The 18,477-nt window shown below is 39.1% G+C and overlaps 1 protein-coding gene across 2 annotated transcripts in view; it reads left to right on the forward strand.

Moving 5' to 3' along the window:
* LOC122793112 (proprotein convertase subtilisin/kexin type 5-like) overlaps positions 1-18,477 on the forward strand; it is a 3,326,953-nt gene that overhangs the window by 2,742,304 nt on the left and 566,172 nt on the right. For both annotated transcript variants that reach the window (XM_044060853.1, XM_044060852.1), the window contains one exon: positions 10,920-11,063. In XM_044060853.1, coding sequence (XP_043916788.1) covers positions 10,920-11,063 — 144 coding nt within the window. The remainder of the gene's footprint in view (positions 1-10,919; positions 11,064-18,477) is intronic.

Consider the following 18,477-nt stretch of genomic DNA (forward strand, 5'->3'; position numbering starts at 1 on the left):
TGTATGCAGAATTCCATTATCTTGTTTCATAAGGGTTGAGTGATCTTTACAGGCAATAGACACATGCTATCTGCTATTTGTTAACATTATTTCATCAGTCTAGTCATTAATGTATGTAACAACAGTTCTCCAAGCCGTGCCAATTGCAATCGTTATCAGGAAGTCCAAATTTACTATTAATAGTAAGCAAATCATCCAGCTATTGATATGAGGAACACACATCACCAGTGTTATTAGGTGTTACTTTTAAATATATATAGCATTTATTACATAGTAAAATATATTTGTGCTTTAGCAAATTATTAATGGTGTACGAATTTAAGGGTGTCTATATCACATTGTCGAACTTGTATAAGTTTGAACAATGTAATATCGAACCCCAAAAATCCAGAACGCAAAAATAGCGAAGACACAGCACATCGATTTTTTTCCTAGGGAAAAAAATCTGTGGCCCATTTTCAGGGCTTTGCTATTTCCTCCACTGTGGTGCGATCTCGGAGTTTGTATATTTAAGTAGTGGTGGTGGTGTGGGGGGCACTGCCCCCTCTATAGTTTTAGCTTAAGGTTTGTATTTTTTTTTTTTGTTAGGAAACAGTGATTTTTTTCCCCTAGGAAAAAAAATCGCTGTTCTCTGTGTTTGTTATTGTGCGGTTTCGGACTTATGGGTTCGATATTACATCATTCGAACTGATTCAAGTTTGACAGTGTGATATAGACTCCATTTAAGGAATCCCTATTCAGCTGCAAATGATTAAAAAATTCTAATAGAAAATCAAAATCAGCTACCAGAGAATTCAAAGAGAACTTAATTTCTAAGAGAAAATTCGCACAATCAATATTCAACTAAATATTAAATGAAGTACAGTAAAGCTGTTGCTGTGACTGTACAATTGTGAAAGTCAATCAAAAGCTGAAATTTCTTTACACTTTTCACTATCGCTCACAGTCGTAACTCTTTATAACAGTAAAGTTCAATAAATCACAAACCAAGACAGGAATTTTCCTGTCTAAAACCTATCTCTTTTGGTAACGAACAGTGAAAATTAAAGATAAAATAAAATATAAATCAAAGTAAATCTTTTCTTACAGGCTGCCTCTTCCTTCCTACAAACAGTGTGTAAAAAATAAAATATAAGTTCAAATAAAAACTTATTTTCCAAAGCTACTACACAGTCGATCACAAAATCAAGATAGGATGGTTTAGATAAGCTCTCGATTCAGCATCAGTGAAGATACCCTTCATATGCCTGCCTAGTGGATTCCCTGTAGGTTTCACTATATAAATTCAGACAGAAATACTTTGCAGTTCTCTAGTGGTCTAAATCTGCAATCTCAGCCATTTTTTTTTTTACTTTGAGTCCCTCTACATTTGAAGTTAGGTGGAATGAAACGGGGGAGAGAAACATCCATTATCATTTGGGTCATCTGAGTCTGATTGAGATGAGAAAGCCCCGATCTGTGTTAATAAGATGATCCTCCCCCACAGGTTTATGGTGCCCATAGAGGGCACCCTCTTCATAGGCTTTTTACTGGATGATATCATGTTTGGAGACGCTCTAAGTCTTATGAAGGTACATTTCAAACATGGTACACAGAGGAGACTTACAAGATGGCTGCACATTGAGTAACAGCTTAATTCTAGCTCTCCCAGTGTGAAAACAGAAACTCAGCAGAGAAAGCCATTGGATATATATTTCTGGGTAAAGTTCAGTAACTGCCTAGTAAGTGCAGTGCCTGGATGCCAGGAAAAAAGAAATACAAAGGACCTGAAAGAAAATCAGCTACAAAAGGAGAGGATAAAACACGGACTGAGAGGACAACCGCAGCTGTTCAGCAAAAAGCAATGCAAGTTCCAGATATGACTTCCAGTAATCTAGAGGAAAGTATAAGACAGCTAACTGCACACAGAAATGATTAAAATAAATGAAACACTGATGTAGTATAACAACTCAAATAACAAAAGGCTGGAAAAATGGCAGAAGCTGTAAACACGTAATCAGATATGGTAATAGAACTGCAGAGGTCAAAATGAAGAGAAGGCTGGGTGAGCATGAGACTGCTCAAGAAAAGATGTTTTAAAAAAATAATGGAATTACAGGACAGAGCACAAAGGGAAAACCTGAGATTTTTTGTTGTATCAGAGAAGCTGAAAGAACAGACTATTAATTTTATGAAAGCACAAATAAGCAGGTGGACTGGTATTCCAAAGCAGGAGTTTATAACTGAAAGGGCACATTGTGTGAGTGCTCAAAGTAACGTGGACCTTAAGTAGTAAAGCTGCAGTCCTACCAGCAGAATGATTTGATTCTGACAAAACTGTGGCAGAAGGACAAAGTACTAAAAGGGGTGACAGCAGAGTGTTTGTGCAGAATGATTACTTACTGTACACCAGGCAGAAGAATAATAATTTTATTCCACTGTTCAGGGAATGTCAAGAAGCAAGCATGAGATTCAAACTGTTATACCCAGCTATCTTCAAAATATTCTTTCCTGGGGTGTCATAATCATTTCTAGATGCAGTGCATGCTAAGGAGGAAATACAAAATGTTATCCAACAAAACTGAGCTGTGAAACAGAAGGATATTCTGCTTCTTGTTCTTCTGGTAATAAAGACCACAGAGAGACTAGGGCAGTGAAACATTTTCCAATATTTCAACAGAAAAATGCTTGAGAGAAGGAAAAAAGGCACAAGAGTTGACTAGAAGATTTGAAAGTATGTTTGAAATGAAGCAGGGACAGGATTTGGAGGGTGGATATGAATAGGCATAAAGCCAATAACTTGGAAATTGATAAATGTGGTACTACAAAGCAATAATCATGTTAGTGAAACATAGCAGATCAAGAAAATATGGAAATATTGGACTTTTTGACTTTGTTAAACTTGTGGGGGACTCTAAAGCATATGTCCTACTTCATGTCATTGATCAGTAAACTACTTGAGAGGAGAAGAGAAGGGAGAAAGTTAACTGTAAATAAAACATTTTTTTTTCTTAAAAGTAATATTTTTACAGTGCATGATTTTTTTTGCATGCTATAAAGTAAAGTTTTCTCAGTTATTTTGAAAGTGTAATGGAGATACTAATATAAACAGATGTTCCCTTTTTCCTTTCTTCCTTTTGTTCTTGTTCAGTTTTAAGAAATATAGGATGTGCAGTGCAGTGTAAAAAAAAAAAAAAAGAAAAGTCTGGTCAAAAGAGCATGACAAAAGAAAAACTGATGTACTTTTTCTCAGTCTTGCATAGGGGAATGACTGGATTAAGGACCATAGCTTGATCTAGTAACAAGTTTTTAATAGAAAGCGCATTAATAAAAAATAACTATCATAAAGCTTTTTTCTAGTAAATAAATGTATGCTTAGTAGCAACTCTGTATCTGGTCCTCATGTCTCCATGGGGGCAATCTCATAAAGAGAAATGAATAGAAGATTATGTTTTTTGAGAGCACTCAAGTGTCTTCCCAGCTGGGTGAGCTATAAGGATAAGACAAAACCAGACAGCAACTAGTAGAAGCACAGGATGTACCATGCATCTAAGCATGGATGACCTTTATTTTAGGTTTACCCAAATCTGTATGTGTGGCTGTCAGTTCAGGGCACATGTTCCTGTTAGGAGGGTAAAACTTCAATATTTGAAGATGTACATAGTTTTGTGTGTTAGTATTAAGTTAATACATTTTGGGGGGTATTGGGGATGTGTGTGTGTGTGTGTTTTGTTGTTGTTTAAGGGCTTAGAGTAAAAAAAATTGAAAGATGTGACATAGGCTCAAAATGATATCACAAGAAACAACTGTACAAAAGAATAACCTGCCAAGCAGTGTATGCATGTAATACAAAAGCTGGAACCAGACACTTAACAAAAAGGCTGTTTCACACAAAATGTGGGAATAATAACTTTTTAAAATAATGATGCTTTCTGTAAAGCTTTTAAATGTCAATGGTCTCACAGATAAATACAACAAAAAAAAGAGTACTGAACAATATTAAAATTGTAGTGTGCAATAGCTATGCTACAGGAGACACACTTGGAAAGAACTGAACATATGAACTTCATAAAGAAAGGTTTTCAGAGTGGTTATTCAGTAGAATACTTGGAGCAAAGAAAAAGAGGAGTACTGCATTAATTGCAAAGAGAGCTCTAATAGTGATAGAAGAGGATAAAAAATATCATAATGGTAGATTTGTATTAAGGGGCTACTGGCAAGAGAGGAGGATTACACTGGTATGTATTTATATTCTACCTAAAACTGCAGTAATTGAGCTTAAGAACATTCTGGGTGAAATAATCAGCTTTCAGCAAGGAATATTACTTATAGGTAGGGACTGGAATTTGATTTGCAGCTGTGAAGATGTGTCTGCAGGGGCCCAGAAGGGAAAATATAGCAAAGAAGGGTAGATTCTTTGAAGAAATTTATGAAAATATTTTGCATGTAAGATGTGAATTCAGTACTAGGAGTGAATTCACAAATTATTCCCCAAGAATAGATGGAGTTTACATTTCACAGGAACAAGTGCATATAATTGAAAGTCTTCATACACACCCAATAACTATTTCAGATCATGCGCCAATAATAACTAAAATAAGAACACTGGGTAAGGAAGTAAAATGAGATACTGGTGTTTTCCTACCTATCTGTTGCAAATAGAGGAATTTAAGGAATGGGTAGTGGAAACAGACCTCTCAACCGTGCCGAATTCCTCGGCATTTACCGGTTTTGAGGTCCAGTTAATGGGGTGCCACGAATTCCCGAGTTGGCCCCCTTTATTCCCAAATTTCCTGGCTTTATTTTTTTAAACTATAATTATTCTTTTTCTGCTGACATCATTTGCAGAGGCGTGCGCGATGATGTCAGCATCGTGAGTAGCCTGCCAGCCTATGTAATTGGCTGAGGGCTTAACTGATTCACTGTGCTTTATGGGCAGAGTAAATAATGTGCGTTTCCCCACTCAGCTCCAACTCTGTAGGTAATGTGTTGTATTTGAACGTTCTTCGACTTGTGTTGCCTGCTGCATTTGTTCATAAACCTAAACAGGTTCATTCTTATGCTTGTTTGTACTTTATGGGCAGAGTAAATATTAACGTGCATTTCCTTCCAGCTCTTTTAACATTCAGTTCTTGTGCTGCTGCATACACGTGGTAAACTCACTGCATTTTTACTGAATTTATTAAGCATATTCACGCTCACGCTACTAGGTAATGGGCTGCATTTGAACGTTCTGCTGCTGCTGCATTTATTTATAAACCTAAACACATTTGTTCTTGCGCTTGATTGTACTTTATGGGCAGAGTAAATTGTGCGTCTCCTTCCAGCTCTCTAATGGACAGTTGTTGTGCTGCTGCATGCACATGTTAAATAAACTTCCTTCAATTTTACTAAATTTACTGAACATATTTATGCTCACGCTACTGTTTTAACTTAGACTATGATTGTGCTGCTAGCTGCATTTATTAGAACAAGTCCATCTGCCATATTTTGAAGTGTCTACTCAGTCTGATCTGACAGTTGAAGCTTGAAGGTAAAGTCTAGAGCATAGTTCTTTCAGCTTGGTCCATTGCACACGCAAGTCTCGCTCATATATTTTCCAGTCTGATCGGGAAGCCGGTTATTATTTCATTGATTAGAACAGGAGGTCCGTTACACATTTATAGTCTTCTGTGTTACTGTGTGCACCTATGAACCTATTATGAACATGTTCACACTCATGCTACTGTTTAACTTTGACTATGATTGTGCTGCTGCTGCATTTATTAGAACAGGTCTGCCATAGTCTGAAGTGTAATTTATTAGAACAAGTCTGACTGTCATGAAAAGTAGAGACTCAAGCAAGCTTACCTTGTGCATTTATTAAGTTAATTGTTTTCATGTCTTGTTAAAGGGGAAACATTTATTAAACTATTAAATTCCACTTCCCAGCCCCCCCCCTGACAATTTACATCTGTTGAGTTCTATGGCACAGGACTATCTCCCTTTTATGTGCTGGTATTCTTTTTTCATGTAACATTTGAGGAAAGCAGCATTTACTTCAGTTTCTATGGGATGTTTAAATGTCTTTTGTAGTTTTGTGGTGCACAACTCAAGTGTTCCTTTACTGATCTGAAACCTGATTTAGTGAGTCAGAGGCTGTGCAGGTTGACTGTCACTAACAAGGAAGGAGAAAATTATCCCAAGGCCACTCTTCTATCCCATATCCTTTGCTTCCTACTACTCCTAACAGTTTCAACCTACTATAAATCTTTTGTAGTGTCACCCCTTCTAATTATTTCCTTTATATTACTTCTAAGTCCTCCTATCTTTGGACAGAACAATCATGTCTGCAGTTGGGAAGTGTATGCTGCTTACAAAGGTTTCTGTGTAGTAGCTTTTTTGTAGTGTGTTGAAGTATGGGCTTTAAACAGCTTTATTCTGCTGAAATGTTTTGGATCTTTGATAATTTATATAACTTATATTTTACAACATGGTGCATGGCCTTGTTTCTCACATTGTTCTGCCTAAAATAGTATGAATGTGCTGATTAGAATTGGTCTGATGCATTTCTCCCCTGGACCTCTGCTGAAAAATTGGCTTTGTTCCGTGTTGGACTTTCCCAGTAAACAAATCTTAAATAAAAATAAAATTTGTGGTTTTTTGGCAAATCAGTGAGAACTGAATTCACTAAATAATGATAGCCATTTAAGTTTCAGTCTTCCTTTCAGGAAACTATGGTAACACAACATTTTATTCCAGCAACTTTCTAAGATTATACACGCAATGTGTAAAATGTGTTCCCGGTTTTACACGTTTGTCCCCACCACAATAAATTTTGGCTTTTTCATGATTTCTTGTGCTGCACAGTTCTTGGGGTAAAGAAGTTTAGTCATTAGTTTCAGATCTCTTTAATGTGGAATTATTTAGATGACTTTACTTCTGCAGAGATTGTACATATTTACTGATACTGGTGGATTGTAGAAGTCTGAGTAGACATTTATGATGGAAATGTTCTGAACTGGGCAGTTTTCTCATTATTGGTTCATGCATTTTGTTTCATTGCTTACTGGAAAAATGTTCAAAACAATAAATGTAAAACTCGCTCTAACAAGTGTGCCGTATTATACAAGGAATATCATTTAATACAGTTGGGAAGGTGTCTCAAAGAACACATGTATGTTTCTTGTGCAAGGAGCCTATGATTTGAAAATGGCCCAAAGGTAATCTTTATCCGCCACTGGCCAGATGCATTTTCTTTGAATGTGAGTTTCAAGGACAGAGAAGTTTTAATGCTAAGTCTGTTTTCATTGTGAGACTGTTGCTTTGTTTAGCAGATGTCTATTAGTGTTTGTGCATTGTGCTATAAAATTTAAAAATAAAATCCCAGTAATCACTGTAGAAGTAAAGCAGTATGCACACATTAGTGCTTATGTTAAATGGGGCAAAATAGCCAGGTAATGGGGCATCGGAATTGCTGCAAGGGGACTCTGGTACCATATTTTGGTTGTCTGTTCTTCAATTTGCGTTTGAAAGTTGGCATCCCACAATTCCATTGGAGTGGGCGGGGTTACATAATTTTGCAAATTTTGTGTTAATCAGTGTACAGATTTGTACCTATTTTTCGTGGGCCTTGTCCAGATTTTTGATGTTTCCAAGTTGAGAGATACGAGTGGAAACTATTCCAGAGCTATTAGAGATGTTTGTTAATGTTAATTTAATCCAATTTGATTACTTTTGTATAAATGTAAATTTGCCTATGGCACAAGTGATTCAATAAAGGTGTTAAAAAAGATAATAATGGTAGATTTGTAGTACTAAGGGGCTTCTGGCAAGGGAGGAGGATTACACTGGTATGTATATTCCACCTAAGTCTGCTGTAATTAAACTTAAGGAAATTTTGGAAGAAATAATCCGCTTTCAGCAAGGAATATTGCTTATAGGTAGGGACTGGAATTTGATTTGCAACTGTGAAGATGTGTCTGGGTTGCCTGTAACTAAGGAGGGTAGAATTGTTAAGAAATTTTTGAAGGTATTTGGCATAGAAGATGTGAATTCAGTAGTCGGAGTGAGTTTACATATTATTTCCCAAGATACAACAACTGGGCTAGGCTAGACAGAATTTACATTTCACAGGAGGAAGTGCATTTAATTGAAAGTCTTGATTACACACACAATAACTTTTTCAAATCATGTGCTAATAATAACTAAATTAAATTAAATAACCCTTATAAATTAGTGGACCATACCAACAGATATCTTTAAACCAAAAGACAGCTTAACAGCCTAGGATGAACAACAGGTTAAGGTTTTTCTGTCTTTCAAGGTACATCATTCCTTTTACGCCCTTTATTAATATAATATTATTTGAGGTCAGACAATCTTTAGTGAAGTTTGTGGCTTTCAGTAAAATAGTTTGCAAATGTATTGGGCCAAGAATTTGTACAGGTGTTAATGCACTACAAAACAATATGGAGATGAGATTTCCAGACACATCTGATAAGAAAACATTTACATTAGCCACCCCAAGAATTAGGGCTAGAAAAAAATGCATACACTACAGTACTATGGAGGTATTCTGAGGCAAGCACAAGATTTGGTTCAGGGGATTGCTGATTTTTCCCTGAATTGAGAACCTATTATACTCTTTCAACTAGCAGAAAACTGTGGTAAGCACAGGGTAAAGTATGACTGTGACATAAGATGCTTCCTCCTTTTCAGATGGTGTGAAAGGCCAGTTAAATAATGAACCTCCTGGTTAGTACATGCCTAGAACCTTGTCGGATGGGAAGAAGGGGAACATTATGCGTTGTGTTAAGAAGTTGTTTCATCCTGCATTGTTTAGATAGTCTAAGAATAACCCTTCCCAAACATTATCTTTTTAAAGAAGACAGAACAAGCACAAATGGCTTTGGTGATGTAACCAATTTTAGAAGCAACTACCATTGTAGGAGGAAAACTCAAATTAGACAGCAGCCTTGCCGAGCCTCTATTTTTCTGCACTCTTCCTACCCCAGCGTCCTGCCATCCTAGAATGAAGATTTTTCTTTTCAAAAAAAAAAAAAAAAAAAAGGCTTCAAATGACTTTGGATGTTTGTGTAAGGAAGGGTTTGCTAAATTGCATCATTGAATTATATACTTTCTCTGCCCAATGTCCAACTTCATCACCCCCCATCCATTATAAAGCAATTGCTAGACTACGAACAAGATTTCCTCCTCCTCTGACCATTAGAAGTCCAGCTTCAGCTTGTCTGATCCAAACAATTGTGTGTCAGTAAAGAAGGTCAGGATGTGTATTGCACAAGCCCTTCTCACTGTTTGAGCCCTTCCTCATGAACTGTGAAGTGAATGTTGCTTGTTTACCGCACCTAGAGTTTTCATTAAATACATTTAGGGGTAGATATGTCTCCCGTTTTCTGTGGTGTAATTGGTGAGGGAGTGGTGCTAGAATTTGCAAGAATGTATTTGCTACATTCCTTTGTATGTATACAGTTAATATTTCTATTTTAGGGCATAGTCAGTATTTGTCATATTATAAATGGATTGTGTAGTTTTGTTTTTTATTGTACAATGTGAAAAAATATGTATGAAAAAATTAATCTTCACTTAAAAAGTTTAAAAGTTGTATTACATTTTACACAAGGTGAGCTTGTAATATGGTGTACTGAAAATTGGTATAACAAATGCTGATGTACTTATGAGCATGCATTGCATGTTCAAGAATTCGCTAAAAATTTTGACAGTTTATGAAATTTTAATAAATTCCTGCAGCACCTTTCTTCATGAAAATCATTTGTACATGTTAGTATTGGCAAACAATGGTTCAGATGTCACAGATTTTATTTTCCACACACACACACACACACACACACACACACACACACACACACACACACACACACCTATAATTAAAACAATTTTTAATTTTGAAACCCAAGGATTTATTTTCCATTTGTGTTAGTTGAACTTGGATTTATTAGAAGGTCATAACACCCTTTTTCTGTCTATTCCCTGTGTAGCTATTGTGATAATGAAATCAATGCTAAGAAGTAAATTAATTGTTGTAATAAGAACTACATCTGCTCTCCTTTGTTTTTTAGTCCCTCCTCCTTCCATTCATTGGTACCAGCCCAGTACCCCATCCATAATGTAACTGCCAGCTATTTCCTTTCCCTCAAGACTTATTCATGTATTGCTGGGGCTGGTCATATGAAACCTTAGACATCTCTGCACTTGCCATGCCTTTGCACCTGTTTAAGGTTTTTTTTTTTTTTTTTTTTTTTTACCGTGGCCTACCCATCCCCCCTTACTGACCTAGTGGTTTGCCTGAGTGAAGGGAATGCAGTGGAGACATATGGTGTATTACCCTGCCTCTATGGCAGCTCAGCATGTGTCCACCTTTTCCCCTCATCTAGGCATGACTACCAGCATGTCATCCCCAACATCCACCAGGCATTGACCCAGGAGATGCACATAGGTATGCCCACCTACCCTGGGATGGTAACTCCCATCCCTGTTTGATTCTGTGTCAGTCTCCTGAGCTGCTAATCGAATCTGGGTCACTTTGTCATAGTCAGGCCATTATCATCCCTCTGTGCAACTATATGTGCTCTCCTTTTACTGAAATTTTGCTAATGCAAGGAAGGATGTTAACAGTTGTAGACTGTAGAATTGGTTATATTCCTCATCTGTATTGCCAACCAGCTCGATAGAAATGGTTACAAAGATAGACCATATATTGTATGATTTTTTTATATGGAGAAACGTACAATTGTCTGGATTTGACATAGCACTACAGGTACAAGTTGCATGAGATGAGAATGTATGGTACTGTTGGGCATTTTGTCATGGTTCTGAGAATGAAAAGAGATGGATGATCTTAGCAGTGACCTTAAGTGCATAAACAGAAAGGCTTATGTGTATTATAGTAGGCTTATTTTTAATGGCTTCACTTTTTCTAGGCAAACTTAAAGAATGGACGTTGATTTTTTATGGAACATCCGTTCACCCTTATTCTCCAAGACATGATATTCCAAAAATTGAAAAAATTCGCTCCAGTCCTCCTGAAGAACCTCTTGATGACTATAATGTAGAAGAATATGTAGGTGAGTTGCAGTCTGCATAGATGCCTTTGAAATGATTCAAGCAGAAGCTGTTGGTGCATTTATGATTTAATTCTGACAAATGATTTATATAATACACATTCTGCATCATGCTAAAAATACTTTGACTGAAAAATGTAGTTATCTTTGCTTCAACAAAACAGCAGTTAAAATTCCTGTATCAGTAAATGATTACTATTTGCTTTGTTTATTTCCTACTTGTTGCTGTTTGTAATTAGCCCTACAGTATATAAAAATCCTTGTCACCAGCATCATGCTTTATTGTTTGAATTGATTTTATTTTGGCGGTATTATTTATTACATATTTACAAGATCTGTGTATCACTGTTTTATGCATTTTTGTCAGCAGTTTTTCAAAGCTTATGGCTATGTACGGTTTTATGTTGTATTGGTATTAGAGTTATGCTAGAACATGAGCTGTTATGTTTTATCCAAGATCATCATAAAATGTTATTTCTTATGACATTAACTGAAACAAGTGTTTATTTTCTTATGAAGAGTAGTATCCCTTGTAAAGTATGACATGGGATAGGTGCTGTGCTATTTAGGTTCATAGTTAGGTACTGGGCTATCTGCCCGAAGGCATATATTAGCCCAGCCACATTGTGCGGTATTCACCGCCCCCTTGGTTAGTTCCCTAGGCCCTTGATCTAGCAGCTAGTACCCTTGGCCCCTATCTAGTAGAGCTGTTGGTATGATCCCTGGTGTGAACTTTCTGTTACCCATCCACTCATCAAGGTTCCTCTTGAAGAGTGATAGTGAGGAGCTCTGTCTTATGTAGATCGGGGCCTTGTTCCATAGCAAGGGAAGTCTTTGCGAAGGGAATCTATCCATCCAGCATGTTCTATTCATTGTTGTGCTGAGGTTTATATCCCTAGAGCGTGTAGCTCGAATAGATTTTGTTTTGCTAAGATGGAGCATGTTCAACAGTTCTGGGTTGGACATGGCTCTGTATGTTAGATGGAGATCGCCTCTGAGAAGGCGGTATGCAGCAGAGAAAAGCCTTAGTTTTTTTCAGTCGTGCTGCATAGGGCAACTGTTTGAGGCCAGTAATCCTCTTAGTGAGGTACCTCTGTGGTCTCTCCAGCTGCGGGAGATGCCTAGCCAGGTACATTCCAATTGGTGCATTGTACTCAGTAATGGGTCTGATGAGGGAAGTGTAAAGGGGCACCACTACATCCTTAGATCTTGATACGAACCCTTTCGTGATCAGAGGGATCACATAGAAGGATTTTCTAACCACCATGGCAACATGGTTATCAAAGGAAAGCTGACTATCTACTTGGGTCCCTAGATCCCTTATTACTTCTTCAGATTTCAGGGGGTTACCTCCTATGTGGTAATTCGTGGGTACTCTGTTTTTTTCCAAAGGGGATTACTACACATTTTTTAGCATTTAGCTTGAGACCATGGCTTTGATACCATGCATCAGTCTCATTAAGGCCCTTCTGGAGGATATCCATGTCGGCCAGAGACTCTATTATAGCACCCAGTTTGCAGTCGTCCACAAATCTGGTCAGCCACAGCCCTTGCCTGTACTTCTGAGAAATATATGCCAAACAGGAGGGGCCTCAGGACAGAGCCATGAGGCACACCTCTCGTTACTGGTCTGGATTCGGACATAGATCCCGCTACTCTTAGGGGTCTGTCTGAGAGCCAGTTTGCGATCCATCTTGTGATGTAAGGGTTTATGCTCAGGTTGGTGAGTTTATCAATAATACCCAAATGGGGAATGGTGTCAAATGCTTTAGCAATGTCAAGGTAAGCCATGTGTACCTCCTTTCCCTTATCTATAGCTTGAGTAATAGTCTCAAAAAAGTCCACCAGGTTCAGGAGGCATGATCTGCCCTTGACAAAGCCGAACTGTGTGGGGTCAAGTGTTTGGAGGTTCCCAATCTCTCCATTTATGAGTTCCATAATGATTCGCTCCATTGCCTTACAGATCAGACTGGTCAGGCTTATTGGTCAGTAGTTCCCAGGGTCGTTGCGGGCCCACCCTTGTGCACTGGAACCACCGTTACTGTGCGCCATTCTATAGGCACATATCCTGTCGAGAGGCTGAGACTGAGTAGGGTATTCAGATGTGGGGTTAATTCATTTTGGAGCTCGCATATGACACAGCCCAGGACACCATCTGGTCCCATGGAGACAGTGTTTTTAGCTTTAGATAGAGCCTTATTAACCAACGTATCAGAGTTACACAATCCCCTGGAATAGTAATAGGCCCTGTAGGTGGTGAGGGGGGGGGGGATTTGCACTGAACCTATCAGCCAAGATGTTGGCAATGTCAGTGGGGTCAGTGTATTTTGTTCCATTTTGTACTAGCTCAGAACAGACCTGAGCATTGCCATTTAGGTTTTTGACTTAACCATAGAAGGCCTTATGGTTATCCTTGGCAACCTTCTTTTCGAAATTGGCTTTAGTTGACTTGATGAGAGCCCTCAATTTCTTACTAATGCTGATCAGGGATGATTTTTCTACTTGAGATTTGGCCTTTTTTTGTATGTCTCCCCTTTTTATTGTATAGTTTGCTTATGGCCGGGGTCAACCAGACTGGTTTCTTCTTGCTTGAGGAAGGAGTCTTGGTTTTATTTGGGATAGCACAGTCCATGCAATCCTCAAGGTTTGAGAGGTTGTCAACTGGTTATTTAAGAATGGAGTGTTGCAGATTAGATTGAACCTAAACCCTAGAAGCTGTGAGGCTGAATGACTAATTTCCCTAAATATATATAGCCGTTGCTATTGTGGTTGTAAGTCATTGCTGAAAAGAGGTCCATGAAGTACCCAGTCAAATGATTGGTTAAGTAAACATTTGGTGCATTCCTGCACATATTAAGTAGTATTCCTGGATTGGGTTGTACTGCTGTTCAAAACAGATTCATGTTAATTGTCTCACAACAGTCAATATAACTAGTTAAACTTGACATTGACATGCAACTATTGGGAGTAGAGTCTGGCAGGTTATGTAAAATGCTGGAGTAATACATTCTTTATAGTTCTGTTCCTAAAAACTTGAAGGAAACTGCTGCTTCTTTAAATGCTTTTTCATTATGTTAAAAAGCGTCTTGATGTGGCTGTATTTGTTGACTTTTTTGGATAATATGAGCAATGGATTTGTACATGAAGCTGATTGTTAGCCGTGTATTTCAGGACTCTATCGGAGGACAGTGACCGAAATGTCAGATGTTCTTCGTGTTTCACTGTTGCAGTCATTACATTTGGGTAATCTGCTGGTTGATTGCCCTCAGTCAGCCTGATTAACAAAGTCTTGGGTCCTGCATTGGTTGTTGTCCCTTCTTCCATGACATCAGGTCATCAGGGGTATAAAACATGCAGCCGACGCCATTACATCAGTCTTTCTTGCCGCACGGTGCCTGAAGCAGAAGCAATTCGCAAGTGCCGATCGGCCGACTCCTGAAATTTTTGTTTTCGAGTTTCAGAATTGAAGTCTTCAACTAAAAAGCTAAGTACCCCACTGGGGAAACTTTTTCTTGCTCCTTACCGATGTCAGTAAAAGTTAATAATTGCATTACTTGTGGGAAGCAAATACCTCATAAGGATTTTCATTTGTACTGTATACCTTGCCTAGGCCTGTACCACAACGTACCTTGCTGTCGGTTTTGTGCTAAATTTAATCAACGCACTATTAAACATCGGTATATTTTTGCTTCTAAATATTTTGGCTCACGCTTTTATTATCCAGAAATGTCGTCGGTTAGCAATCCGACTACCGGAATACCTAAAAAACGCAAAGAAAAAGACAGAGACAGGCCGTCGAGGTCCAAAATGGATGACTACGTTTCTCCTAAGCCAGTCACCAGTTCACCGGTACTCATTGAGGTGCTTTTGCAGCCCCTGATATCCGCTACTTCTGATTCACAGGCCTCTACTGAGACCTGAGAAACACCGGCTTCTGAGGGTGTTTTCAGCCTACAGATTTGTATATTAGACCGATGCCATCTTCAAAACTAAGGCCAAAGTCAAAATCTGTGTCTCAAAAAACGACGCCTGGGCCACATGTGCAGGACCCTATGCCTAAAAAACAAATGATCAAAATGGCTGAAGATTTAATTACTCTGATCAGGGGTAGCCAACCCCCCCCCCCCCCCTTCTAAGAGGCCTAGGCAAGACATTGATTATGAATCTTCTGAACAGGATTCTATTTCTTCTGACTCTTCTAATGAACAGGATTTGTCTATCCCTGCTTATGAGGACTCTGATGCAGAAGATTCCATTCCTTCTGATTCTCCCCTTGAGGATTTTTCTTTTGGGGAAACTTTACATACTTTAAGGGAACATTTCCACTGGGAAAGTCAGGATTTCTCTGAATCTAAAAAGAGACTTAGGAATTTTCTTCTTCTTCATCAGCATAGGCCTTTGGCTATACCTCCTGTTCTAGACATTGTTGATGATGTTTTTTCAGAATCTAGTATGGCTCCTGATTCTCTGCCTCCGACTCCTTGTAAGCCAGACAGATACTACAGGGTTCCTGACTCCCACAAATTCCTTTTCAAAAATCCTATTGCAGATCCTGAAACCATTTCTTAGGGTCCCAAGGGCATTAAGGCCTCTACTGCTAAAAATCCTTCCCCTTCTGATAGAGATTCCAGGGCACTGGATAGATGGGGTGAGAAGGTTTACACTTCTGCAACCTTGGCAATCAGGGCTTTAAACTGTCAATTTCATATGCTTAAATATCAACAGCATATCATGGGACTGCTTAAACAGAAAATGATGTTAATTTCTGACTGTGTGGAAAATGAAGATTTACAGGATTTATTGCATTCAGCTGAACAAGTTGGAAAACATACTTTGCAATGTGGTTTTGATTCTTTGGAGGCCTCTTGCAGGGCTGCTGTAACTGGGTCTGTGCTAAGAAGGCATGCTTGGCTCAAAGAGCAAACTCTGCCTGATCATGTTAAAGCAAAATTGCTGGATGCTGCTTTACAACAAGACCATCTCTTCTGTAATACGGCTGAAGAAGTTTTAAAAAAGATGGAAGATAAAGCTAATTCTATGCAAACTGTGAAAGATTTCTTACAAGTGCAACCTCCAAGATTTAGTAGGCAGTGGCCTACTAAGAACTGGTCATTTCCAGTTCCTTCGAGAGCCAATCAAGTCAAACCCAGACATTCCAAAGGCTCCAGGTTTCAGTCACAAGGGACTTTTAGAACAAAACAATGGGGTGCCTCCTCCTCCAAATCTGGAAACAACAAGGCACCTCCCTATGGTAAGCAGTCTCAATGACTTCCCTTTACACTTACCAAGCGCTTATCTTTTAGCCGCCCCTTTGGGGGGGAAACTGGCACTTCATGCAAAAAACTGGCAACTTATAACCCAATACAAATGGGTTTTAAATATAGTATCCCAGGGATACAGATTTCATTTCCACATGTTGCCATTCCCAAACGGATGGCCAGACCTGCCCCCAAATCAGTGGGTAGAGGCCCAGAAACAAGTACTGTCAGAAGAGGAAAAGGGACAAGGTTTCTATTCAAGACTTTTCCTGGTACCCGGAAAAGAGAAATCTTGGCGTCCAATTCTGGACTTATCTACTCTAAACACATTTCTGGACATTCCAAAATTCAAGATGCTGACTCTTCAACAGCTACTTCCTATGCTAAGCAAAGATGCCTGCTTGGTAACTCTTGACTTAAAAGAGGCTTACCTGCATATCTCAATCGGGGAATCTTGCAGAAGATACCTCCGCTTCAAAGCAGGCTACTTGCATTACCAGTTCTCTGCACTGCCCTTTGGCTTATCTACTGCGCCCAGGGTCTTCACAAAGTGCCTGGCTCCAGTAATTGCATTTTGCAGGCAAATAAAAATTCAAATATATCCATACCTGGACGATTGTCTAATAAAGGCAGACAACAGGGACATTCTTCTAAAACATCTGGTGTTTGTAAAAAGGTTTCTAAGTTGTCTAGGGTACACCATAAACAAAAAGAAATCACAACTGGTACCCTCTCAAAAAATTATATTCCTGGGTGCAAGCTTGAATACAACTGCCCAGATGGCTTACCTTATGCCAGAAAAGCAAATTCATGTGGTAACTTGCTTCAAACCAGGTGGCCACAAAAACCCAGCTATCTGCAAGGCAAATTCTGCAAGCCTTGGGGTTCATGGCCTCCTGCATTCTTCTAATTCCATATGCAAGACTGCATATGAGGACACTTCAGTGGTACTTAAAAAGTTTATGGAGTCAGCATTGTCACAGCCTGGAAACAATGATTCCTGTCATACCTTGCCTGCAACTAGAATTCCTATGGTGGGCAGAGGTCTGCCACCAGAACAACGGACTGCCATTCACTCCACCCCCTGCCACCCAAACCCTAACTGCAGATGCATCAGACTATGCTTGGGGGGGGGCTCATCTGGCAGGGAAGTGCATTCAGGGCAAATGGAGCCCAAATCAAATGCACCTTCATATCAATCAAAAAGAGATGCTAGCTGTACAGAATGCGCTGACAGCCTTCAAGGACTACCTTCATCCAGGACAATTAATGATAAAGACAGACAACACTACAGTTATGTGGTACATAAACAAGCAGGGGGGTACACTCTCCTACCCCCCTTTGCAGACTAGCCATGGCATTGTGGAACACGGCCTTGACCTATCAAATACAACTACAAACTCAATTCCTGCCAGGAAAGCTGAATACTCTGGCAGATGAACTAAGCAGAAATCTCATGGACCCACACGAATGGAAACTGGAACCACGGATTTTCAACATGTTGACATGCAAATGGGGGAGTCCAGACATAGATCTTTTTGCCTCGCCCCAGAACTATCAGTTGGACAAATTATACACAAGAATTCATCACAAAAAAGCCTGGAAAGTGGATGCTGTATCATACAGCTGGAAAAACCTGGAAAAACCTATCAGTCTATGGTTTTCCCCCTCTGCCTCTGCTTTCCAAAGTTCTACTAAACGTCAAACAGGACAAACCAAAAATGATTTTGACTGCTCCACACTGGCCTCGCCAACACTGGTACCCACTCCTGCGCAATGTGTCACACCTTGCACCATGGCACTTGCCTTAGACACCTTACTTACTGTCTCAGCAGAACAACCAAATTCTGCACACTCAGCTCCAAACTTTGAATCTTGCAGCGTGGCTAATCACCTAAATTCACCCTTAGCATCCCTCAGCAAACCTGTGATGGATGTCATGTTGGAGGCAAGAAGGCCTAGTACTAGAAAATCTTATGCTGACAAATGGAAAAGATTCTGTGCCTGGAATTGATCACAAGGGATAAGCACAGCAGTGCCCAATATTCCTCAGATTTTACAATACTTACCTGAGATGCTTCACAAGGGCCTTTCCTTTTCTTCCATAAAAATCCATGCCTCAGCCATTTCAGCTCAAACCTCCCGTCTTCCCTCATCCT

The sequence above is a fragment of the Protopterus annectens genome, chromosome 2.part0, assembly GCF_019279795.1.
Source record: "Protopterus annectens isolate FY-2018-M chromosome 2.part0, PAN1.0, whole genome shotgun sequence".
Taxonomy (NCBI): Eukaryota; Metazoa; Chordata; order Ceratodontiformes; family Protopteridae; genus Protopterus; species Protopterus annectens.